Source organism: Scyliorhinus torazame, chromosome 19 (genome assembly GCF_047496885.1).
Source record: "Scyliorhinus torazame isolate Kashiwa2021f chromosome 19, sScyTor2.1, whole genome shotgun sequence".
NCBI classification, from domain to species: domain Eukaryota; kingdom Metazoa; phylum Chordata; class Chondrichthyes; order Carcharhiniformes; family Scyliorhinidae; genus Scyliorhinus; species Scyliorhinus torazame.
In genome coordinates this window covers 142620483-142646585 of record NC_092725.1, presented here as the reverse complement: position 1 = coordinate 142646585, position 26103 = coordinate 142620483, and the positions used below count along the sequence as shown (strand labels likewise).

The following is a 26103-nucleotide window of genomic DNA, read 5'->3' as shown; positions in this document are numbered from 1 at the left end:
ACACACTGTCCGGGGGGGGGGGGGCGGGATGAGTAACACACTCTCCCGGGGGGGTGAGTAACACACTGTCCGGGGGGGGTGGTGAGTAACACATTGTCCGGGGGGGTGGAGTAACACACTGTCCGAGTGGGAGTGGCGTGAGTAACACACTGTCCGGGAGGGGGGGTGGAGGGGGGAGGGGGTGGGAGAGAGGGGGGGTGGCCCCCTCTCTCCCAGCCCCAACCTGACCCCTCCCTGCCCCCCAACCCCCTCCCTGCCCCCCCAACCCCCTCCCTGCCCCCCCAACCCCTCCCTGCCCCCCCCAACCCCTCCCTGCCCCCCCAACCCCTCCCTGCCCCCCCAACCCCTCCCTGCCCCACCCAACCCCCTCCCTGCCCCACCCAACCCCCTCCCTGCCCCACCCAACCCCCTCCCTGCCCCCACCCAACCCCCTCTCTGCCCCCCAACCCCCTCCCTTCCCCCCAAACCCCCTCCCTTCCCCCAAACCCCCTTCCTGCCCCCCAACCCCCTCCCTGCCCCCAACCCCCTCCCTGCCCCCAACCCCCTCCCTGCCCCCAACCCCCTCCCTGCCCCCAACCCCCTCCCTGCCCCCAACCCCCTCCCTGCCCCCCAACCCCCCTCCCTGCCCCCCAACCCCCTCCCTGCCCCCCAACCCCCTCCCTGCCCCCCAACCCCCTCCCTGCCCCCAACCCCCTCCCTGCCCCCCAACCCCCTCCATGCCCCCAACCCCCTCCATGCCCCCAAACCCCCTCCATGCCCCCAACCCCCTCCATGCCCCAACCCCCTCCATGCCCCCAACCCCCTCCATGCCCCCAACCCCCTCCATGCCCCCAACCCCCTCCATGCCCCCCAACCCCCTCCCTGCCCCCCGACCCCCCTCCCTGCCCCCGACCCCCTCCATGCCCCCCGACCCCCTCCATGCCCCCCGACCCCCTCCCTGCCCCCCGACCCCCTCCCTGCCCCCCTACCCCCTTCCTGCCCCCCGACCCCCTCCATGCCCCCCCCGACCCCCTCCCTGCCACCCCTGACCCCCTTCCTGCCCCCCCCCGACCCCCTCCCTGCCCCCCCGACCCCCTCCCTGCCCCCCCGACCCCCTCCCTGCCCCCCCCGACCCCCTCCCTGCCCCCCCCGACCCCCTCCCTGCCCCCCCCGACCCCCTCCCTGCCCCCCGACCCCCTCCCTGCCCCCCCGACCCCCTCCCTGCCCCCCCCGACCCCCTCCCTGCCCCCCCCGACCCCCTCCCTGCCCCCCCCGACCCCCTCCCTGCCCCCCCCGACCCCCTCCCTGCCCCCCGACCCCCTCCCTGCCCCCCCGACCCCCTCCCTGCCCCCCCGACCCCTCCCTGCCCCCCCGACCCCCTCCCTGCCCACCCGACCCCCTCCCTGCCCCCCCGACCCCCTCCCTGCCCCCCCCGACCCCCTCCTGCCCCCCCGACCCCCTCCCTGCCCCCACCCGACCCCCTCCCTGCCCCCCCGACCCCCTCTCTGCCCCCCCCGACCCCCTCTCTGCCCCCCCGACCCCCTCCTGCCCCCCCGACCCCCTCCCTGCCCCCCCGACCCCCTCCCTGCCCCCCGACCCCCTCCCTGCCCCCCCGACCCCCTCCCTGCCCCCCCGACCCCCTCCCTGCCCCCCGACCCCCTCCCTGCCCCCCCGACCCCCTCCTGCCCCCCCAACCCCTCCCTGCCCCCCCCAACCCCTCCCTGCCCCCCCAACCCCTCCCTGCCCCCCCAACCCCTCCCTGCCCCACCCAACCCCCTCCCTGCCCCACCCAACCCCCTCCCTGCCCCACCCAACCCCCTCCCTGCCCCACCCAACCCCCTCCCTGCCCCACCCAACCCCCTCTCTGCCCCCAACCCCCTCCCTTCCCCCCAAACCCCCTCCCTTCCCCCCAAACCCCCTCTGCCCCCACCCCCTCCCTGCCCCCAACCCCCTCCCTGCCCCCACCCCCTCCCTGCCCCCACCCCCTCCTGCCCCCAACCCCCTCCCTGCCCCCAACCCCCTCCCTGCCCCCAACCCCCTCCCTGCCCCCCAACCCCTCCCTGCCCCCCAACCCCCTCCCTGCCCCCCAACCCCCTCCCTGCCCCCCAACCCCCTCCCTGCCCCCAACCCCCTCCCTGCCCCAACCCCTCCATGCCCCCAACCCCCTCCATGCCCCCAACCCCCTCCATGCCCCCAACCCCCTCCATGCCCCCAACCCCCTCCATGCCCCCAACCCCCTCCATGCCCCCAACCCCCTCCATGCCCCCAACCCCCTCCATGCCCCCCAACCCCCTCCCTGCCCCCCGACCCCCTCCCTGCCCCCGACCCCCTCCATGCCCCCGACCCCCTCCATGCCCCCCGACCCCCTCCCTGCCCCCCGACCCCCTCCCTGCCCCCCTACCCCCTTCCTGCCCCCCGACCCCCTCCATGCCCCCCCGACCCCCTCCCTGCCACCCCTGACCCCCTTCCTGCCCCCCCCGACCCCCTCCCTGCCCCCCCGACCCCCTCCCTGCCCCCCGACCCCCTCCCTGCCCCCCCCCCGACCCCTCCCTGCCCCCCCCGACCCCTCCCTGCCCCCCCCGACCCCCTCCCTGCCCCCCCCGACCCCTCCCTGCCCCCCCCGACCCCCTCCCTGCCCCCCGACCCCCTCCCTGCCCCCCGACCCCCTCCCTGCCCCCCCGACCCCCTCCCTGCCCCCCCCGACCCCCTCCCTGCCCCCCCGACCCCCTCCCTGCCCCCCCCCGACCCCCTCCCTGCCCCCCCGACCCCCTCCCTGCCCCCCGACCCCCTCCCTGCCCCCCCGACCCCCTCCCTGCCCCCCGACCCCCTCCCTGCCCACCCGACCCCCTCCCTGCCCCCCCCGACCCCCTCCCTGCCCCCCCCGACCCCCTCCCTGCCCCCCCCGACCCCCTCCCTGCCCCACCCGACCCCCTCCCTGCCCCCCCCGACCCCCTCTCTGCCCCCCCGACCCCCTCTCTGCCCCCCGACCCCCTCCCTGCCCCCCGACCCCCTCCCTGCCCCCCGACCCCCTCCCTGCCCCCCCGACCCCTCCCTGCCCCCCCGACCCCCTCCCTCTGCCCCCCCGACCCCCTCCCTGCCCCCCCGACCCCCTCCCTGCCCCCCCCGACGCCCTCCCTGCCCCCCCGACCCCCTCCCTGCCCCCCCGACCCCCTCCCTGCCCCCCCGACCCCCTCCCTGCCCCCCGACCCCCTCCCTGCCCCCCCGACCCCCTCCCTGCCCCCCCGACCCCCTCCCTGCCCCCCGACCCCCTCCCTGCCCCCCCGACCCCCTCCCTGCCCCCCCGACCCCCTCCCTGCCCCCCGACCCCCTCCCTGCCCCCCCCGACCCCCTCCCTGCCCCCCGACCCCCTCCCTGCCCCCCCGACCCCCTCCCTGCCCCCCCGACCCCCTCCCTGCCCCCCCGACCCCCTCCCTGCCCCCCGACCCCCTCCCTGCCCCCCCGACCCCCTCCCTGCCCCCCCGACCCCCTCCCTGCCCCCCCGACCCCCTCCCTGCCCCCCGACCCCCTCCCTGCCCCCCCGACCCCCTCCTGCCCCCCCGACCCCCTCCCTGCCCCCCCGACCCCTCCTGCCCCCCGACCCCCTCCTGCCCCCCCGACCCCCTCCCTGCCCCCCCGACCCCCTCCCTGCCCCCCCGACCCCCTCCCTGCCCCCCCGACCCCCTCCCTGCCCCCCCGACCCCCTCCCTGCCCCCCCCGACCCCCTCCCTGCCCCCCCGACCCCCTCCCTGCCCCCCCGACCCCCTCCCTGCCCCCCGACCCCCTCCCTGCCCCCCGACCCCCTCCCTGCCCCCCCGACCCCCTCCCTGCCCCCCCGACCCCTCCCTGCCCCCCCGACCCTCTCCCTGCCCCCCCGACCCTCTCCCTGCCCCCCCGAACCCCTCCCTGCCCCCCCGACCCCCTCCCTGCCCCCCGACCCCCTCCCTGCCCCCCCGACCCCTCCCTGCCCCCCCGACCCCCTCCCTGCCCCCCCGACCCCCTCCCTGCCCCCCCGACCCCCTCCCTGCCCCCCCGACCCCCTCCCTGCCCCCCACCCCCTCCCTGCCCCCCCCACCCCCTCCCTGCCCCCCCCGACCCCCTCCCTGCCCCCCCGACCCCCTCCCTGCCCCCCCCGACCCCCTCCATGCCCCCCCGACCCCCTCCCTGCCCCCCCGACCCCTCCCTGCCCCCCCCGACCCCCTCCCTGCCCCCCCCGACCCCCTCCCTGCCCCCCCCGACCCCTCCCTGCCCCCCCCGACCCCCTCCCTGCCCCCCCGGACCCCTCCCTGCCCCCCCGGACCCCCTCCCTGCCCCCCCGGACCCCCTCCCTGCCCCCCCCGACCCCCACCCTGCCCCCCCCGACCCCCTCCCTGCCCCCCCGACCCCCTCCCTGCCCCCCCCGACCCCCTCCCTGCCCCCCCCGACCCCCTCCCTGCCCCCCCCGACCCCTCCCTGCCCCCCCCGACCCCCTCCCTGCCCCCCCGACCCCCTCCCTGCCCCCCCCGACCCCCTCCATGCCCCCCCGGACCCCCTCCCTGCCACCCCGGACCCCCTTCCTGCCCCCCCCCGACCCCCTCCCTGCCCCCCCGACCCCCTCCCTGCCCCCCCGACCCCCTCCCTGCCCCCCCGACCCCCTCCCTGCCCCCCCGACCCCCTCCCTGCCCCCCCGACCCCCTCCCTGCCCCCCCCGACCCCCTCCCTGCCCCCCGACCCCCTCCCTGCCCCCCGACCCCCTCCCTGCCCCCCCGACCCCCTCCCTGCCCCCCCCGACCCCCTCCCTGCCCCCCCCGACCCCTCCCTGCCCCCCCCGACCCCTCCCTGCCCCCCGACCCCCTCCCTGCCCCCCCGACCCCCTCCCTGCCCCCCGACCCCCTCCCTGCCCCCCCGACCCCCTCCCTGCCCCCCGACCCCCTCCCTGCCCCCCGACCCCCTCCCTGCCCCCCCGACCCCCTCCCTGCCCACCCGACCCCCTCCCTGCCCCCCCGACCCCCTCCCTGCCCCCCCCGACCCCCTCCCTGCCCCCCCCGACCCCTCCCTGCCCCCCCGACCCCCTCCCTGCCCCCCCGACCCCCTCTCTGCCCCCCCCGACCCCCTCTCTGCCCCCCCCGACCCCCTCCCTGCCCCCCCGACCCCCTCCCTGCCCCCCCGACCCCCTCCCTGCCCCCCCCCCGACCCCCTCCCTGCCCCGCCGGCCCCCTCCCTGCCCCCCCGACCCCCTCCCTGCCCCCCCGACCCCCTCCCTGCCCCCCGACCCCCTCCCTGCCCCCCCGACCCCCTCCCTGCCCCCCCGACCCCCTCCCTGCCCCCCGACCCCCTCCCTGCCCCCCCGACCCCCTCCCTGCCCCCCCGACCCCCTCCCTGCCCCCCGACCCCCTCCCTGCCCCCCCGACCCCCTCCCTGCCCCCCCGACCCCCTCCCTGCCCCCCCGACCCCCTCCCTGCCCCCCCGACCCCCTCCCTGCCCCCCCGACCCCCTCCCTGCCCCCCCGACCCCCTCCCTGCCCCCCCGACCCCCTCCCTGCCCCCCGACCCCCTCCCCTGCCCCCCCCGACCCCCCTCCCTGCCCCCCCGACCCCCTCCCTGCCCCCCCGACCCCCTCCCTGCCCCCCGACCCCCTCCCTGCCCCCCCGACCCCCTCCCTGCCCCCCCGACCCCCTCCCTGCCCCCCCGACCCCCTCCCTGCCCCCCGACCCCCTCCCTGCCCCCCCGACCCCCTCCCTGCCCCCCCGACCCCCTCCCTGCCCCCCCGACCCCTCCCTGCCCCCCCGACCCCCTCCCTGCCCCCCCGACCCCCTCCCTGCCCCCCCGACCCCCTCCCTGCCCCCCCGACCCCCTCCCTGCCCCCCCGACCCCCTCCCCTGCCCCCCCGACCCCCTCCCTGCCCCCCCGACCCCCTCCCTGCCCCCCCGACCCCCTCCCTGCCCCCCCGACCCCCTCCTGCCCCCCCGACCCCCTCCCTGCCCCCCCGACCCCCTCCCTGCCCCCCGACCCCCTCCCTGCCCCCCCGACCCCCTCCCTGCCCCCCGACCCCTCCCTGCCCCCCCGACCCCCTCCCTGCCCCCCCGACCCCCTCCCTGCCCCCCCGACCCCCTCCCTGCCCCCCCGACCCCCTCCCTGCCCCCCCGACCCCCTCCCTGCCCCCCCGACCCCCTCCCTGCCCCCCCGACCCCCTCCCTGCCCCCCCGACCCCCTCCCTGCCCCCCCGACCCCCTCCCTGCCCCCCGACCCCCTCCCTGCCCCCCCGACCCCCTCCCTGCCCCCCCCGACCCCCTCCTGCCCCCCCGACCCCCTCCCTGCCCCCCGACCCCCTCCCTGCCCCCCCGACCCCCTCCCTGCCCCCCCGACCCCTCCCTGCCCCCCCGACCCCTCTCCCTGCCCCCCCGACCCTCTCCCTGCCCCCCCGACCCCTCCCTGCCCCCCGACCCCTCCCTGCCCCCCCGACCCCCTCCCTGCCCCCCCGACCCCCTCCCTGCCCCCCCGACCCCCTCCCTGCCCCCCCCGACCCCCTCCCTGCCCCCCCGACCCCTCCCTGCCCCCCCCGACCCCCTCCCTGCCCCCCCGACCCCCTCCCTGCCCCCCCGACCCCCTCCCTGCCCCCCCCGACCCCTCCCTCCCTGCCCCCCCCGACCCCCTCCCTGCCCCCCCCGACCCCCTCCCTGCCCTCCCCGACCCCCTCCCTGCCCCCCCCGACCCCCTCCCTGCCCCCCCCGACCCCCTCCTGCCCCCCCCGACCCCCTCCCTGCCCCCCCCGACCCCCTCCCTGCCCCCCCCGACCCCCTCCCTGCCCCCTCCCTGCCCCCCTCCCTGCCCCCCCGACCCCCTCCCTGCCCCCCCCCGACCCCTCCCTGCCCCCCCCCGACCCCCTCCCTGCCCCCCCCGACCCCCTCCCTGCCCCCCCCCCGACCCCCTCCCTGCCCCCCCGACCCCCTCCCTGCCCCCCCCGCCCCTCTCTCTCTCTGGGGGGAGCGATAGTTACTTGAGGGGTGTGTGTGGGGGGGGAGGGGTGTGGAGGGGGGGTGTGGGGGGGAAGGGGTGTGTGTGGAGGGGGAGGGGTGTGTGGGGGGGTGGGGGTGTGTGGGGGGGTGGGGTGTGTGTGGGGGGGGAGGGTGTGTGTGGAGGGGGAGGGGTGTGTGTGGGGGGGTGGGGTGTGTGGGAGGGGGAGGTGTGTGTGTGGGGGGGAGGTGTGTGTGTGGGGGGGGAGGTGTGTGTGTGGGGGGAGAGGGATGTGTGTGGGGGAGAGGGGTGTGTGTGGGGGGAGAGGGGTGTGTGTGGGGGGAGAGGGGTGTGTGTGGGGGGAGAGGGGTGTGTGTGGGGGGAGAGGGGTGTGTGTGGGGGGAGAGGGGTGTGTGTGGGGGGAGAGGGGTGTGTGTGGGGGGGAGAGGGGTGTGTGTGGGGGGAGAGGGTGTGTGTGGGGGGGAGAGGGGTGTGTGTGGGGGGAGAGGGGTGTGTGTAGGGGAGGAGGGGTGTGTAGGGGAGGAGGGGGGTGGGTGGGGGGGGGTGGGGGGGAGGGGGAGGGTGGGGGGGAGGGGTGGGGGGGAGGGGGGTGGGGGGGGAGGGGAGGGTGGGTGGGGGGAGGGGTGGGGAGGGTGGGGGGGGAGGGGTGGGGGGGTGGGGGAGGGGTGGGGGGGTGGGGGGGGAGGGAGGGGTGGGGGGGAGGGGTGGGGGGAGGGGGGGGAGGGGTGGGGGTGGGGGGAGGGGTGTGGGGGGGAGGGGAGGCGGTTTGGGGGGAGGGGTGGGGGGTGGGGGGAGGGGTGGGGGGTGGGGAGGGGGGGGTGGGGGGAGGGGGGGGTGGGGGGAGGGGGGGTGGGGGGAGGGGAGGGGGGGTGAGGGGAGGGGGGGGGGAGGGGTGGGGGGGGGGAGGGGGGGTGGAGGGGGGGGGAGGGGGGGGAGGGGGGGTGGAGGGGAGGGGAGGGGAGGGGGGTGGGGGGAGGGGAGGGAGGGGGTGGTGGGGAGGGGATGGGGAGGTGTGGGGGGGGGGGTGGGGTGTGGGGGGAGGGAGGGGTGTGGGTGGGGAGGGTGGGGTGTGGGTGGGGGAGGGGGTGTGGGGGGAGGGGAGGGGTGTGGGGGGAGGGGTGTGGGGGGAGGGGAGGGGTGTGGGGGGGAGGGGAGGGGTGTGGGAGGAGGGGTGTGGGTGGGGGGAGGGGGAGGGGTGTGGGGGGGAGGGGTGTGGGGGGGAGGGGAGGTGTGTGTGGGGGGGAGGGGGGGTTAATGAAAGTGCATGTGTGGCAAAGCAACTTGGTCCTCAAAAGGGAGGAATCGATCTGCTGGAACCTCCTTTCATTGAGCGCAACATTTCCAGCATCTGTTTGCCATATTGTGGTTATTTATGGAGCAGTAACGGCAGCAATCTGAGTGTTTCCAATGAAACTTTCTTCTGAAAATTGCAATTAATTGATGAGGGCGGTTTACTTTAATTTGTTTTGTAACAGACTTTATGTAAGGACAAACAAAACAGTAACTCCTGGGAGCGATAGTTACTTGAAATAGCTGGTTTGTTTCAAAACTTTTCTTTGTAAATATTATCAGCTTATTAGATTTTATTTTGTAGTCTGATGTCAGAAAAATGATGAGAGCTTTTCCCAAAATCAAATTTGTCCTGAAGCTATAGAATCAAACTTAACAGTGCTGTTTTAATAAAAGATAACTTGATTACTCACTGGTGTTTGTTAAAGTAGCGTGCGTGTATATTCATTCTAACCAAATGCAACAGGTAGTGCTATAAATCCCACGTTTTGAGCAATTGAGACCAAAAGCAAAGATGGTCAGGAAGATGGCAAATGTACCGGGTAATTTGAGTCGGGTCTTGTATTTTGTCACTTCACATACTGCTGCCACATTCATTTATTAATAGTACATCTCCAAATTTCACCAGCTCACATTCTGCATTACAATTCTGAGGATTCCTGACAGGTGGGTTCTGGTGAATTTGCAGCTGAGCTGACAGGATAACCTCACTGGGAGATTTCGTTAAGTTTGGTTTAGGAGAAGGAAATGGGTATTTTTAAGCTAAAATGCTTCCTACATTATTGAAAGATGAATGGTAAATGAGGCTTAAAGTACTTTAAAAAAAAAACTTCAGAAACAAGTTTAATGCAATACATTGGAGTTGGTGGGTGCTGGGTCTGAAATGCTGGATGGTATGTCCTTAGTTTGGGCTATAGGTATCTTCTGTTTAAGTCCCAGATATTTTTGTTTTGTTTACACTTTATACAGTCATGCGAATGTGTTTTAAATTGATAACAAAAGTCACTGAATTTCTCAAAATTGACACCATAAACTTTGGGTTAATGCTTGTGCAACAATTAAAATGTGATTTTTTTTTTTTCCCCCTTTAATTATTATGCAGTTCTTTTACTTAAATTGAATGGAGAGCCTTTTATTTTTGATTCCAAACATTCTGGGTTGGAGATTTAAAATGTGTGATATTTTTGACAGTTTGCAGATACAGCTTGCATGATTCTTTGGAAATTAATGGTGCAACGTTGATGGGGATGGGACGGGATTGGTGTTTACAGGGATTGGATTGGATTGGATTTGTTTATTGTCACGTGTACCGAGGTACAGTGAAAAGTATTTTTCTGCGAGCAGCTCAACAGATCATTAAGTACATGAGAAGAAAAGGGAATAAAAGAAAATACATAATAGGGAAACACAACATATACAATGTAACTACAAAAGCACTGGCATCGGATGAAGCATACAGGGTGTAGTGTTAATGAAATCAGTCCATAAGAGGGTCATTTAGGAGTCTGGTGACAGTGGGGAAGAAGCTGTTTTTGAGTCTGTTCGTGCGTGTTCTCAGACTTCTGTATCTCCTGCCCGATGGAAGATGTTGAAGAGTGAGTAAGCCGGGTGGGAGGGATCTTTGATTATACTGCCCGCTTTCCCCAGGCAGCGGGAGGTGTAGATGGAGTCAATGGATGGGAGGCAGGTTCGTGTGATGGACTGGGCGGTGTTCACGACTCTCTGAATGTGCAAACTCCACACGGACAGTGACCCAGAGCTGGGATCGAACCTGGGACCTTGGTGCCGTGAGGCAGCAGTGCTAACCACCGCACTACCCAGGGGCATTTCCCGGCTTGGGTCACTGTCTGTGCAGAGTTTGCACGCTCTCTCCGTGTCTGCGTGGGTTTCCTCCGGGTGCTCCGGTTTCCTCCCACAAGTCCCCAAAGACGTGCTTGTTTGGTAATTTGGACATTCTGAATTCTCCCTCGGTGTACCCGGAATGTGGCGACTAGGGGCTTTTCACAGTAATTTCATTGCAGTGTTAATGTAAGCCTACTTGTGACAATAAAAGATTATTATTAGATGGATTAATTGTTGAGAAGTAAATTTTTGTTTCCTGGCTATTGTGCTCGTGATCGGGTTCTCTTTTGTGGGAACGACTGATGTTTTACTGATAGTTGTCAATAACTTTTATTTCTTTATGAATATAGGTTCACCACTGTTGTTATTTGCAAATCGGCGAGACTTGAGGTTGGTGGATGCGGCTGGTGCAAAGACTAACGCCACGGTTGTTGTTGCTGGTTTAGAAGACGCAGCTGCGGTGGATTTTATATTTTCCGAGGATCTAGTATACTGGACTGACGTGAGTGAAGAAGCGATTAAACTGATTTTTCTAAATCAGACAGGGAACACTCAGAATATAGTGATATCAGGGCTTGTATCACCCGATGGACTGGCTTGTGATTGGCTGGGGAAAAAGTTATACTGGGCAGACTCGGAAACCAATCGGATTGAAGTTGCTAATTTAGATGGATCTTTGCGGAAAGTATTATTTTGGCAAGACCTGGATCAACCTCGGGCAATCGCATTGGATCCAGCAAGGGGGTGAGTACAATGTACTTTATTCTGCAGGCATTTTATTGATCAGTGATTTGAATTGAGATTTTCTTGAAACAATTTATGGAAGACAATTTTGAGTTAGCTTTCTGCTTTTTAAAAAAAAAAGTGATTCTTACTTTGTCCCAAAATACATACAAGATTGGTTTATACCATGATGGGACTTCAATTTTTTCCCCTCAAATTTCTGGTTTAAAAATAAAATTTGGCGGCACGGTGGCGTAGTGGTTAGCACTGCTGCATCACGGCGCCGAGGACTCGGGTTTGAACCCGGCCCCGGGTCACTGTCCGTGTGGTGTTTGCACATTCTCCCTGTGTCTGCGTGGGTCTCACGCCATCGACCCAAAGATGTGCCGGCTCGGTGGATTGGCCACGCTGAATTGTCCCTTAATTGGAAAAAAAATAATTTGGTACTTTAAATTTATTTTTTTAAATTCATTCTGCAGTTGCTTTAATGCTTCATTCATGGAAATGGAAAAAGAAATGCATCTCAGAAAAGAAATATTGGATCGTAGCTTTAAGAAATCTTTGATGGATTGGCATCCAAGAACCTTGGTTTCTGCCTGATATAAACTCTATTGTTCAATTTTATTTGGAGCAAGTTTCTCCAACTTTTGCAAGCAATGGTCTTGTACAGTTGCAGGAAACTAAACTCAGATTTTTGACAATGCAGTATAAAACTATATATAATTTGAGGGGTTGGGACAATCCAGTTTTTGAAATAATTCAACTGGTTAAGAGATTTGCTAAAGTACCTCCCCAGGTCCCCATGTATGCACACTTTCTTTCCTGGCAAGAATCAGTTATTTGGTGTGGAGAGAAATGCATTTTATTGTATACTAAACACGCTGTAGCGCTGTGCCATGCGAGGAGTGTATGTGTAGGTAGAAGGGTCTTGAGACATTTTGTATCCAGATTGTATGAAATTATAAGCTAGATGCCAGTGCTGAGTGTTTACTGATGCCAAATAAATGGAGAGAACAATGTAGCATTGTTAAATCCCAGTCTGAATCTCCTATTACATTTTGTCGCTTAAGTTAAATTTACTTTGGAGGTGAGACTGTACGTTTTTAACCTCTTATTTGTCAGAATGAACTTTCAGAAGTTGCTGGAGTTGGGAAATTGTTTTTTGCAGAGTAATTTAGTGTTGGTGTGAAGGACATTAATGAAATAGAGAGTGCGATTCTCCGGCCTTGTTACGCACAATGGGGCTGGTTTAGCACAGGGCTAAATCGCTGGCTTTGAAAGCAGACCAAGGCAGGCCAGCAGCACGGTTCAATTCCCGTACCAGCCCCCCCCCGAACAGGCGCCGGAATGTGGCGACTAGGGGCTTTTCACAGTAACTTCATTTGAAGCCTACTTGTGACAATAAGCGGTTTTCATTTCATTTCATTTCACTCGCTCAGGCGCAAGGAGGCTGGTGAATAGCGGGAGAGGCCGAAAAACGAGAACCACGGCAGATGTAAAACAGTTTGCAATGCAACCAGCCCGCCCCCGTAGGTGAAATCGGGATCTCACCGTAGCGTGGCAAGAAACCACTGAAGCCCTATTTCCATACAATTAACGAGAGCTGCCCCATATCTAACGGCCTCCCATCTTTCAGCAGCCTCCCCAGCAAGTGGCCACATTGGTGCCGATTAGTACTCCTTTTGAAAAACATGAACCTGGTGGGCTTCTGCGGGGAGCCGAGGAGTGGAGTAGCCATCTGTGCTCACAGGCAAAGAGCCCGGGGGCACTGGGCTTACTGCCCCAGTGCTCGATGATAAGGGGGGGGGGCACCCTCAGCTGGCTGAGGAGGGGGTACCATCCAGAGAGATGGGAGAGTAGGGGAAGTTGCTGGGCGAGGAGAGGGGCGCAACCGTACGCGGCACCTCCATGCTAACCCCTGGATTGTGTACCTGTTCCGGGAGCAACCCCTGCATGGGCAGGGCGTTTGGGTTTGGGGGAGGGGGGGTTGAGGATCAGTGGGGGCATGGAGGGTGTCTGGGTGGGAGTCACTGCTGTTTGTCAGTCTATCACCCTCTCCCAATGCGGTACAAATATGGAACGCTATGGAAGGGATTTTGGACCCAGCATAACTTGCCCTAGTGGTGCTGCTGCTAGGCCGGGTGGCCAGACGCCAGAGACACCAGCAGCAGTGTCTGCAGATGGCTTGAGGCAGCGGCCCATGTGCCAGACCCTGCCCCACACCGAGGACCCGGCTGCCTACCAGGCCAGGGAGGGACCCAGACAGGGAGTCCCGCGATGGCACAGGGGGTACAGGCATCGCTGGTTGTTCGAACAGCTGATGGACTGCGCATGGCGCAGGAGACTCTGCCCCAACAAGGAGATGGTGCGACGTCCTCGCGGACGTGGAACCACGAGGCGGAGGACATCCGCTTGGGGTGGCAGTCAGTGTCGCTGTAGCCCTGATCTTTAATGCCTCCGGGATCCTTCCAGGGCTTGAGCGGGGCCCTTTGTGGCACCTCAGCCACAGCCCACAGGTGTGTCTGACCGGTCACGGATGTCCTGTTTGCCCGGGTGGAGAACTACATCAGCTTTGACATGGGCCAATCCCAACAGGATGCCCGGGCAGCAGGATTCTCCGCCATCGCTAGGATGCCATGCGTCCAGGTGGTAATAGATGTCACACATGTTGCACTGTGCTCACTGGACCATCTGGGAGTGTCCTGTGTGAACAGGAAGGGGTTTCATTCCCTGAACATCCAGCTCATGTGCGACCACCACATGAAGATCATGCATTTGTGTGCACGCTTCCCGGGGATTGTCCACGGCAGCTGTATCCTGGGGCAGTCGGACATCCCCGGCCTCTTCGAGAACCACCCCAGGATGGGCGGCTGGTTCTTGGGGGGTCAGGGGTACCCGCTGAGGACCTGTCTATTAACTCCAGTGCAGACCTGGTGCAATGAGGCCCATGCGGCCACCTGGGCAGTGATCGAGCGGTGTATCGGGCTCCTCGAGGTGCGATTTTAATGCCTCGACTTATCCGGTGGTGCCCTGCAGTACAGCGCCCCGCCTGGAGGGTCGTCCGCTTTGCGGTGGGCTGTTGTGTCGCCCACAACCTCGCACAGCAGCGGGATGACGAGCTAGAAATTGGTGGTGAGAAACATGTGGCCACCTCCGAGGAGGAGGATGAGTCTGTGCTGGACCAGCAGGGGCTGGAGGACAAGCCCAGGGCGGAACCGGAGGGCTAGCCAGAGACTGCAGGACAGTGGCAAGATTCCAGCAAGCCCGGAGGGCCGGGGGGGCCCCTCATACTCGCCCGATTCACATAGGACGTGACCTCGTCCATTGTCGATCCCTTACCCCGCCCCCATCTCCCACCCTTCCAGGGTATGTGTAACATCATCAGGGACTGTGTCGCCAGTGATCCGGAACATAACCTTCCTAGCTCTATGGCTATGTCTCGGTGTGTCCTGTGAAGGCATTCAGCTGCTTACATGTCCCGTGGCCTTCGATGCCCCTGGCGGGAGTCCTTTGGGGCTGGAGGGCTCCGGTGCTCTTGCCGGCACATCCTGTGTGCTGGCTGCGAGACACGGCCCCATCAGAGGGATTGAACACTGGGGAGCTGGTGGCCATCATCCCCACTCCATGGACAGGTCCGGGTTGGCATCCAGCGCCCTCTTACTCCCAGACGGTGGCCATAGAGCACTCGGGTTCACCTTGGGTCGGAGGAGCAGCTGGTTTGAGCCCCGGCTACCCCTGCATCATCTGGCGGCTCCCCATGGACCGCACCGTCATGTCGATGCCCTCGGTGATGCACCTCCGTGACTGGGCCATTCTCTGTAACGCCTCGGCAATGACCACCTGCGACTGGGACAAGCTCCGCAGCACCTTGGCCATTCCCATCTGAGAGCGGAACATATCAAGGTCAGCCTGGTACTGGGTCGCATCCCCCAGCGAGTTGGACATTCTGCCGAGACCCTCAGCCATGGCCGTCCCCGACTGCACATCGCCTTGGAAACCCTCATCAATGGTGCAGACATCGTGCACCAGCACTCCACTACGGTCGCCACCCTCGCAGTGTTGGCCTCGGTGCCACGCATTGTCGGCGACAACTGTGCCCGTAGCCTCTGGGGCACCTCCAAGTGGCTGTGGACCTGCTGAAGTGTCGCTGACATCTCCCTCTGAATGTTAAGGTGGCACCCTAAAGTCTCCATCAGCTCCGCCACAGGCTCGGCGTCTGACTGGGTCCCAGCAGACCTCCGACTGCTGTCTCGCCTGGGGCTTCCTGCCTCCACCTGATGTACATCAGCAGCATTGTGGTGCTTAACAGATTGTGCCCCTGAAGCCTGACCACTAACATCTGCCACCGAGGTGTGTGTATCTGCGCTGGTGAACGGTGGGTGGGAATGACAGCTGTGATGTATCGATCGTGTTCCTTGGGGCTCTCCTCCGAGATGGTCTCATGGGAGTGTGGGGAGGGAGCCACCCCGGATAGGCCGTCACCGTTGGCTGAAGGACCTGCGGGAGAATGGAAATGTGGTCAGTGGGAGGGATGGGTCGGTCAGTAAGGCAATAACAACTCGCGTTTGACAGGTCCCCTGGGTGGGGCCCGGTGGTTCCTCACCTCTGCGACCTGTGCCAGCCTCCGCGTGGGTGACCGCACTGTCCTCGGCCACACCAGTCACCTCCAGGGCACACTCCTCGAAGGAGTCTGGCACCCCACCGCCAGTCTGGGCCCTCGCCTGACCATCATAGGAGAGCTGAGGAGACACAGGGGGCTTCGTTCATCACACGCAGTTCACAGCGGTGGGGGTGTGTGTGTGTGTGAAAGAAGGGTTGGGGGTGGTTTGAAGGGAGGGGGGTGAAAGGAGGGTTGGGGGTCATGTGGACAGGGGGGGGGGTTGGGGGGGTTTGGTGCCCATGAGGCATGGCGAGTGCGGTGTCGGTGAATTGGCTGGCGAGCATTTAATTGCGGCGAGAAGCCCGTGGGACCATGTTAAGTGGACCAATTAATGTTGAATAGTGTTGCCAGCCTCGCTGGGCCAAAGCTTTGTCAAATAGTCATCGGACTCAAAATGTTAGCTCTTATCTCTCCCTACAGATGCTGCCAGACCTGCTGAGATTTTACAGCATTTTCTCTTTCGTGTGTGATATTCTTTCTTCTCCCATACCTTTGGCAACTTTAAAAAAAAATGTATATTGTTTTATTTTTTTGTTTTCTTCTTTTAAGAAAAAAATGTAAGAATCCAATCCATTTTTTCCAATTAAGGGGTAATTTAGACTGGCCAATCCACCTACCATGCACATCTTTGGGCTGTAGGAGTGAGATCCACGCAGACACGGGGAGAATGTGTAAACTCTACAAGAACAGTGACCCGGGGCCGGGGTCAAACCCGGGCCCTCGGCGCGTGAGGCAGCAGTGCTACATTTTTTGTTTTCTGCTGGTGCCACAAATCTGAACATTACTGGGATATTGGGCCACATAACAAAAATCATTTTGCACATGGATGGAGAAGAATTAGCAGGAACATTGTTACTTGGTGGACTTATCCAAAATAAAAATAAATTCAGGGTATATATTTAAAGAAATCTGCCCGTAAGATATATCAATCTCAATTTTGCGTCTTGCTTAATTAATTTCGATCTGATCTTAAAAAATCCATGGGAATTGTGTAATTACGCTCCTCCTCTCTGCTCACCTAAGCATTCTGCTGTCCACATCTGGAGGAAATGTAGAATATAAATAGTGTATATGTGTGCACATAAGGCATTTTTTAAGATGTCATTTTAGGTTTTGATGGCTTATCTTCTCTCATTTTGAGCTGCTAGATCCATTTTTGTAGGATGGATCCTCCTTGTTCTGAAATATGCAGCAAGAATCCTCCGGCAATCTGAAGCATCTACATTTGTTGCTGGCAGGTCCTCATCTCAACTTTCATAGTGAGAATTCTGTATTTCTGTCAATACTGCTCCCATTGCTTGTGGCGCATGCGGATGTAAAGTAGCTGTTGGATCTGAAATAGGAACTTAGAAAATAGGAGCAGGAGGAGGCCATTCGGCCCCTCAAGCCCGCTCCGCCATTCATTATGATCAAGGCTGATCATCCAACTCAATAGACGAATCCCGCTTTTCCCCGCGTATCCTTTGATCCCCTTCGCCCCAAGTACTATCCCTAACTGCTTCTTGAAAATATACAGGGTGGGATTCTCCGTCTCGCCAGCCCCGTTTTCCGGCACGGCGCGCCCCTGCCGGCAGTGGGATCCTCCATTCCGGCCAGCCGGCCAATGGGGTTTCCCATTGGCCATCCCTCACCGTCGGGAAACCCGCGGCCGTGGGTGCGGTGCTGGCGAGGCGGAGGATCCCGGCTACAATGTTTGTTGGCCTCCACTACTTCCTGTGGTAACGAATTCCACAGGCTGACCTCTCTCTGGGTGAAGAAAGTTCTTCCCTCTGTCCGAAACGCTCTGCCCCCGTCTCTCCAGCAGCTGCATTGATCAGGCTAGTTCATTTGGAAGCCCTGTTTTGGATATGTGCTTTATTGATCAAATTATAAACACTAATGAGGCTGAGACTAGATAAGAAGAATGTTCTACTCCTAATTTCCTGGTTGGAAGCTCTTAACGGTCAGGTTTTAGTGACATGTCCGCAAAACAAAGATTCCAAAAAATGCAAATAACCCAAATAATCGATTTACCATTTAAAAAAATGTATAGATATCAAGAGTATAACATTTGTCTTTACTGCTAGGAAAAATCACACTTCTGTGTAATAATGCATGATCCTAAATATTCCTGAGGCTTGCCATTGGCATAATTACATTTAAGTCAATACACGTTAATGTGCCAATATGGTATCTGTTTACCGCTCAATCCACCCAGCCACCACCTGCACTTCATCCAGTTATATAACCCAAAATGCTCTCCTGAGCAATAATTTGAGTTTGGGAAGAAAGAATATGTAATTATACTGTGCAATGTTGTTTTGGAAATTGAAATGAACATGATATTAAAACTTTGTTTACCAGTTATTACATTGGGCTGAAATTCTAGTGATGGCGTTGCTGCCACAGGAGTTAACAATTAGATTGTTTAAAGCATCAAACTTGTAGATCCATTATAACAGCTTTACTGAATAATCCAGATGCTGTCATTTGTTGCCTCGCCTTTGCATAACTCTAGGGATATAGCTTCCTTAATTCGATTGGTGGTGGAACCGCCGATGCTCTGATTCAACCACCAACAATCTGATTGATGACAGAACTTTATTAATGTTTCAAATTTAAAATGTTCCTATTTCTCTCCAATTCTTATGTTTGACTTTGGTGTCCTTTATGACAGTAATGTCCTGTTCTGCCAGTTTGAGGTCAGCTATTTAGCACAAAACCAGGATTGAGCCGGATAACTCAAACTGAGTCGCAGCCATCCTAAGACCTACTTGCCTCTCTGTCCTCTCTGGCATACTCTTGATGGATGTACGTCTTTGCAAACAATAAATTAAAACCCTCACCCTTGTCTTCAAATCTCTTTTTTTTAATAAACGTTTTATTGAGGCATTTCTTTGGCATTTCAACGGCAACAAAATCAACAATGTACATAACAAGGACAATATAAACATAATGTAAATTCCACCTCCCTCTCCCACAGGTCTTGCCATTACTTACCCCCCTAACCTACGCTACCCTAACCCCCCCCCCCCCCCTTTTTGCTGACGATTAGTTCTCTGCGAGGAAGTCGACGAATGGTTGCCACCTCCGGGCGAACCCCAGCAGAGACCCTCTCATGATAAACTTAATTTTCTCCAGGCAGAGGAAGCCAGCCATGTCTGAAAGCCAGGTCTCCGATTTCGGGGGCTTTGAGTCCCTCCATGCCAGTAATATACGCCTCTGGGCTACCAGGGAAGCAAAGGCCAGAACGTCTGCCTCTTCTCCTCCTGGATTCCCGGATCCTGCGACACCCCGAAAATCGCCACCTCCGGACTCAATGCCACCCTCGTATTTAATACCTTGGACATGTCGTCCGCAAACCCCTGCCAAAATCCCCTCCGTTTTGGACATGCCCAGAACATATGGACATAATTTGCTGGCCCCCCCCTGCCCATTTCGCACACCTGTCCTCCACCCCAAAGAACCTGCTCCTCCGGGCCACTGTCATGTGAGCCTGGTGAACAACCTTAAATTGGATCAGGCTGAGCCTGGCACATGTCGCGGTCGCATTGACCCTTCCTAACGCGTCCGCCCAAAGGCCGCCCTCTATCTCTCCCCCCAGCTCCTCCTCCCATTTTTGCTTCAGCTCCTCCAATCCCATAAGCTCTTTATATATGTCCGAGACGCTCCCCTCTCCTATCTATCCTCTAGAGACCGCCCTATCCTGAATCCCCCTTAGCGGCAGGAGTGGGAAAGTTGGTACCTGCTTCCGCAAAAAGTCCCATTCCTGTAAATATCGGAATTCATTTCTCCCAGCCAATGCAAACTTTTCCTCCATTGCCCTCCTACTCGGGAAGCTACCTTCCAAGAACAAGTCCCCCATCCTCTCAATCCCCGCTCTCCGCCAAATTTGGAACCCCCCGTCCATCCTCCCCGGGGTTGTCGCAGATTGGGGACCACACCGATGCCCCCTCGGCTCTCGCATGTCTCCTCCACTGCCCCCAGACTCTCAGGGCTGCCACCACCACTGGACTGGTGGAGTACCGCCCCAGCGGGAACAGCAGGGACGCCATCACCAATGCCCCCAAACTTGTGCCCTTACAAGAAGTTGCCTCCATGCATTCCCCCCCCCCCCCAGCCACCTCCTAACCATGGCTTTATTAGCCGCCCAGTAGTAATTACTGAAATTTGGCAGCGCCAGCACCCCCCCCCCCCCCCGACTCCGCTCGAGCATTGCCCTCTTCACCCACGGGGGCTTGCCCCCCCCCACACAAAGCCCACGATAATCTTATTGATCCGCTTAAAAAAGGATGAAGATGGGGAGGCACTGGAAAACGAGTAGGAACCTTGGGAGGACCGTCATTTTTACCGACTGTGCCCTACCCGCCAGAGACAACAGGAGCGCATCCCATCTCCAGAAATCCTCCTTCATCTGCCCCCACCCCCAACCCCTTGTTTTCAAATCTCTTCACAAGCGTCTCCTCCCCATCTCTGAACTCCCCAACCTGCCCTGGTCTTTCACACACTGTACTATTGGTCATAAATCCAACAGTTCCATGGTCCTGTTCTCATTAATTCCACACTGAACCTCTCCATTTCTGTTTCTACTTTTAAAAGCTTTCTCTAATTCATTTTATTCCGACCAAGTTTTTGGTCACTTCTCTCTGACCTCTGCTTGATAGCCACCCGTTTATCTATCTCCCTGTACCTCCCATATAACACTGTGTGGTTTGGTCTGTTCGACAGGGACTGGATCAATGCCAGTTGTTCCTGATGTGGGTCGGTTTGGTTCGGTGTGGATACATTGAGCTTCTGAACTGTTGAGGCACCCTGTGCGCACTGCAACATAACTGAAGAAACAAATAGAAAAGCATCTTATTTGCACAGCTGTTGAAACAGTTAGCACCGTGCTTGTGAGCGCTCGCATGTGCACACTTAAGGCAAGCTCATCTGAATGTGCTCACGGATCTCTGGAATTGGGTTGGCTTCCATTATTGTTGATCCCAGAGACGTATGCTTTTTATTCGGCCAATGTTAATTTTAAACTTCTCAGTTTCTCTTCTCTGTTCTACCTTAAAGGGTTAGGGTTAGAAGCAGCAAATACAGGTTTACATTTCCCTCCTCTTCCCCCATCCCGCTTGTTTAAGGAGGGTGACTTCTGTGCAATGTGTTCGCTTTGTTTTATTTAATGTCAGGCGTTGGTCTTTGTTGGACGGACTCTGGTGCCGAACACTTCAGTATCCAGCGCGCACAATAAACAGCTTGTGGTTTGTCCTGCTGCCTTCAAAACCTTAATCCAGGATGAAGATTGTATATCCACATTTCTGTGCCATAAAATACCACCAATTTTCTTCCACTTGTCTAGTTATTTGTACGATAGCTGATGGAAGAAGAATCATTCATTCGCACCTGGCTGCGTTCCTTCCCTATCCTTGGGATGTGGACTATGTGGTGAGATCGAAGTCATTGCTCAACCCTGGGTCTGCAGCAGCTGTGCAGTGTAGAGCTAGAGACAAATGCAGGACAGGTAGTTGTAGAGATTCCTTGCCTGATGGGCATCAATGAATCTGTTGACTTTATGGTTTTCTTACGTTAGCCACAAATTATCCAATGAATTAAAAACTCAATTTTGTCTTACCACTTTGCTACTGCAGCATTGAAACTGCTCGGCTGCTTTTCCTTTACTGCAAATGAATCCTCAGCCTCGGGTCAGTCCGCTGTTCAAATTACTGGAGCTCATAAATTCTTCTTTTTGCACCGAATCACTGTTTTAATGTGCCATCTGTCTGTATAAATCGTAAAATTCTCATTTGTCTTTGAAATTGAGTTTTTTTTAATTTGTCTGCTCGATGAGTATTTATGCAACATCACATAAACATCACGTGTAGCATCCCGTCTGTTGAAAAGCAAAATGTACCATTTAAAATATATTCTCACTCTTTATTCTTGATCGAATATTGTACAGCCTCCTTTTGGTTCTTAGCCTGCATCTGCCCATTCTCCCAGCCCGTTTACGTCCTTCTGTGATCTCCTGCCTTCTCCAGATTTGTTTGCTCTTCCTCAGAGTTCGGAACAAACTTTGATAACCGCTCCTTTGTAGAATTTCGGATTATTTTTCGATACATTTTTTATTTGATACATCCAATGATCTAAATTTATAAAACAAAAGGTAGACATGCCCACACATTCAAATTAATTCTGCTTGTTGGCACAAGAATTAAACAAAGTCCTAATGGCATTGTAGTGAGGTGGCACAAGGGTAGCACTGCTGTCTCATGGCTCCAGGGTCCCAGGTTTGATTCCGGCTTGGGTCACTGCCTGTGTGGAGTCTGCACGTTCTCCCCGTGTGTATGTGGGTTTCCTCCGGGTGCTCCGGTTTCCTCCCACAGTCCAAAAATATGCAGGTTAGATGGATTGGCATAAATTGCCCGTTCAGGTGCAGGTTGGTTGGGGTTACGGGGATGGCGAAGGGGCATGTGCCTAGGTAGGGTGCTCATTCAGAGGGTTGGTGAAGACTCGATGGGCTGAATGGCCTCCTGTGCTGTAGCGATTCTATGATTTGAAGCATTGATACCTTGTTACCCACGCACCTGAATATTTAGTAAGTTTCTTCACTCTCTTTCCAAACGCAGTGACTCTTATTGGCCTGAAATTCTACCAGTGCTAGTAAAGAAAGACATAGTACCTTTCACTATATCAGGACATCCCAAAGTACTTTACAGTCAATCACACACATTTAAATTGTAGTCACCTTTGTAACAGAGGAAACGGGCAGTCAGTTTCTGCATAGCAGCAATGTGATAATGATCAGATATCAGTTTGAGGTGTTGATTGAAGGATAAATATTGGCCAGGACGCTGGCAAGAACTCCCCAATCTTCTCTTCAGGATAGTGCCATGGCATCAATTAGGCCCACTTGAGAGTAAATGTTGCCTCAGTTTAATGTCTCACTAGAAAGACCGCACTCTGACAATGCAGCACTCCCTCAGCACTACACTGACGTGTCAGCCTAGAATTTGTGCCCGAGTTCCTGAAATTGGACTTAAACTTACAACATTCTGATTTAGCTGAGAGTGTCCAAACCCTGAACAGCGACTGGTAGTTTACGTAGGCACACTGCCGTGCAGCAAGATGGCTCAGCAGTGTAGTGGGCACACCAAGTTTTGTTTTCCTTCCATGAACGATCAGTGTGCCCAGTTGTATGGATTCTTCACAGGGTCAGCTACCTGTTGACCAGTGCATAGCCCCAATTCACGAGATAGATAATCTTGAAGGCATGCTTAACCATATGTATGCAGGGTGGCACAGTGGTTAGCGCTGCTGCCTCACGGTGCTGAGGACCCGGGTTCGATCCCGGCCCTGTCCATGTGGAGTTTGCACATTCCCCCCGTGTCTGCGTGACTCTCACCCCCACAACCCAAAATGATGTGCAGGGTAGGCGAATTGGCCACGCTAAATTGTCCCTTAATTGGAAAAAGATTTTTAAAAAGCATATGCATGTTAGCCCTCTGGTTATGTTGCTCAAATGGCCTTGCTTCCTGTGTAAGCCCGACACCCTCTGCCTCTTTCCCTTGCTTTCCCCTCCTGTTTTTTTTGTTGTTGTTGTTTTTTTTAAAATTTAGAGTACCCAATTAATTTTTTCCAATCAAGGGGCAATTTAGCGTGGCCAATCCACCTAATCTGCACATCTTTTGGGTTGTGGGGGCGAAACCCACGCAAACACGGAGAGAATGTGCAAACTCCACACGGACAGTGACCCAGAGCCGGGATCGAACCTGGGACCTTGGCGCCATGAGGCAGCAGTGCTAACCACTGTGCCACCATGCTGCCCTTGCTTTCCCCTCCTAAGACACTCATTAAAGTCTACCTCTCTGACCAAGTGTTTGATCACCTAATATCTCCTGATGTGGCTCTGTTACATTTGTTTTATAATGCTCCTGTGGCATTATATAGATGTATTATTGCAAGGAACCACAGCAGATATCTCCCGCATCTCTCCCGATGTCCACACACTTGCTCTTTTCGGTGGCCAATTAGTCACTAACTATCGGGAATGGGAACCATGGCTGACTCTTCTCGTTTAGCTCCCACTCCATTCTTACTTTGTTCAAGAATCTTAAGCTAATGTTGCACCACAATAGTGATCAGATATTTCAGTGGAAACTTAGCATTTAACACGGAACAGGCTTTCTGTATATCTTGGTTCCAAACCGGATGCCCATTTACCCTGCTCTGCTGCCAAATTCATAGTGTTTTATGATCCTGGACAGAGTTTGAATAGTTACGATGTAGTAATGAGAGAGGTTGATTTTAGTGTGCGGGACAGATCATCAACATTCCTCACAACTATAGTCAGGTCAATTTCTCGTGCGGTTGGCTACCTAGGATGGTGTTGACCAGTACATTGAGTGGGTTTTTCCCAACTAAAATAGAAAATGTATTAGGCATGACACGCATTAGACTTAACACCAGCTTATTACCATTGTTTCAGGTAGGCATTCGCTATGGGGTAGGTCAGATAATCTACAAATGTTGCTGAATTACTTTGCTGCAAGTACCCGGAGTGTGGGGAAGGTCCTTAGAAATTAAACTAGCATCAATACTGTTGTCCGTCATCGTTCGTTTGCATACCAAACTGCTTAATCATGAGGTGGGAGCAACATCTGGATTATAGTGGACATGGGGAGGGAGCAATATCTGGATTATAGTGGACATAGTCTCACCCATTCTGTTACCTGTTGGGCTTGCACTTGAACAATGATTATTTGGGTTCAGTCCTGGAGGGCGTTTTGAAGGACTGTATTCCTCGACATCAGTTACTGTTCTGGGACTGGAGGGGCAGAATCTTGGGCAATCATCTTTTCCACCTTAAAATAGTTTTGGGTGTAATTGCTTGAGGTATTTTGGTTAAATATCTAGAATTGTGAAACAAATTCACGAAGGTTCATTTCCTCTCACTGAGCTTTCTTTTTTTTTTTTTGAAATTTTTTATTTAAAACAGATTTGTAACATTTACAGAGAAAAAAGGCCATATACAAAAGCCTTAACCCCCCCCCCCCCCCCCCGCGGGTGCTGCTGCTGTCGGTTTCCTATGCTATTCCCTGCAAGCGACTATCTCCCCCGGGGATTTCTGATTCCCCCCCTTACCCTCTTAAATCTTCTCTGCTCTCCCTCCCGGCTGCCCCCCCTCCCGACCCCCCCCGAGGCCTGCCCTGCCAGGTCCGCCCCGCGCTTGGCCCTAGCCCGCCCCTTCTCCTACTCTCCCTGGTGCCCCCCGACCTACACTAACTACGTTGACCCCTGCCCTTGGCGCCTGGCTGTCTCCCGCCCGAATGCTCGGGCCCTCCCCCCACACCCCAAGACCCATTAACCGAATTGTATCTCCCTGTGCCCTTTCAAGTCCCTTACCCAGCCCCTAGCCCATCCCCCCTATCAGAGGCCCCGGTCTCCTGCCAAAAGGTACCTAGCGCGGGACCCCCTTTGCAGGGCCCCTCTCTCTTCCCCCCCCCCCCCCCCCCCCCCCCCCCCCCCCCGTTGCAAGCTCCCAAACCCGCCCTAAGCAGTGCGCCCTCCAGTCCTCGTTCTCTGTCCAGACTGAATACAATCTTAAATAAAACATTACAGTGCAGGATAATTTAACGGACCACCGCCACACAACAGCTCTGTGAGCCCAGAGTCCTTTAGTTCAAGTCCAGCTTCTTTTAATAAAAGTCCATTTCTAGTCAAAACAAGTTAGGTTAACATACCGCCGCCACTGTAGATCATTGAAAAACAAACCAAATGTCTGTTAGTTCAAGTCCAGCTTCCTCTCTGTAATAAAGGCCCAAACCTGTTCTGGTGTCTCGAAGTAGTAATGAAGTTCCTCAAACGTCACCCAAAGCTTCGCGGGATACAGCATTCCAAATCTCACCTTTTTGAAGAGGGCTGCCTTTACCTTGATGAATCCTGCACGCTTCTTGGCCAGCTCCGCTCCCAAGTCCTGGTAGATGCGCACCTCGCAGTTCTCCCATCTGCTGCTCCTCTCCGCCTTGGCCCATTGCAGCACACAATCCCTGTCGGCAAGCCGGTGAAAGCGAACCACCAAGGGCCTCGGTCAGTCACCCGTCCTGGGCTTCCTTGCGGGGGAATTTGCCAAAATACCGCCCCTATGCGCCCCATCCAACTCCAGGGGTCGAGGGAAGGCCTCCGGTCCCATCAGCGCCTCGAGCATACCCATCACGTATGCGCCCGCATCCGATCCCTCACAGCCCTCGGGGAGGCCAACGATCCTCAGGTTCTGCCTCCTGGCTCTGTTCCCCAGCTCTTCAAGCTGCTCCTGCATCCTCCTCTGGCGGGGGTTCAGCTCCTCTACCTCGTGCTCCAGCTCCGTTACTGTGTCCGCCTGGGTGGAGAGCTTCACCTCGACCTCCCTGAGCGCCTTCTCTTGGACCGCCTGCGCCTCGACCATTCGATCCATCACTGCCCTCATCGGGTCCAACGTGTCCCTCTTCAAGTCGGCGAAGCAGCTCCGGAAAAACTCCATCTGCTGCTCCCTTGGCCAGTGAGCCTCCGCTCCCTGTTCCCTGCCATCTGCCATGCTTCACCGCCCGGTCAGAGGTCCCCGCTGCTCCCTTGGCCAGTGAGCCTCCGCTCCCTGGTCCCTGCCGCCCGCCATGCTTCACCGCCCGGTCAGAGGTCCCCGCTGCTCCTGCTTCGAAC

At 58.9% G+C, this 26103-nt stretch overlaps 1 protein-coding gene across 1 annotated transcript in view; it reads left to right on the top strand.

Annotated features, from left to right (window-relative positions):
* Nucleotides 1-10394: 10394 nt before the first annotated feature.
* Nucleotides 10395-26103, top strand: part of lrp6 (low density lipoprotein receptor-related protein 6) — a 218511-nt gene continuing 202802 nt past the window's right edge. Inside the window, exon 1 of the mRNA XM_072485350.1 lies at nt 10395-10805. Coding sequence (XP_072341451.1) covers nt 10402-10805 — 404 coding nt within the window. The 5' untranslated portion in view covers nt 10395-10401. The remainder of the gene's footprint in view (nt 10806-26103) is intronic.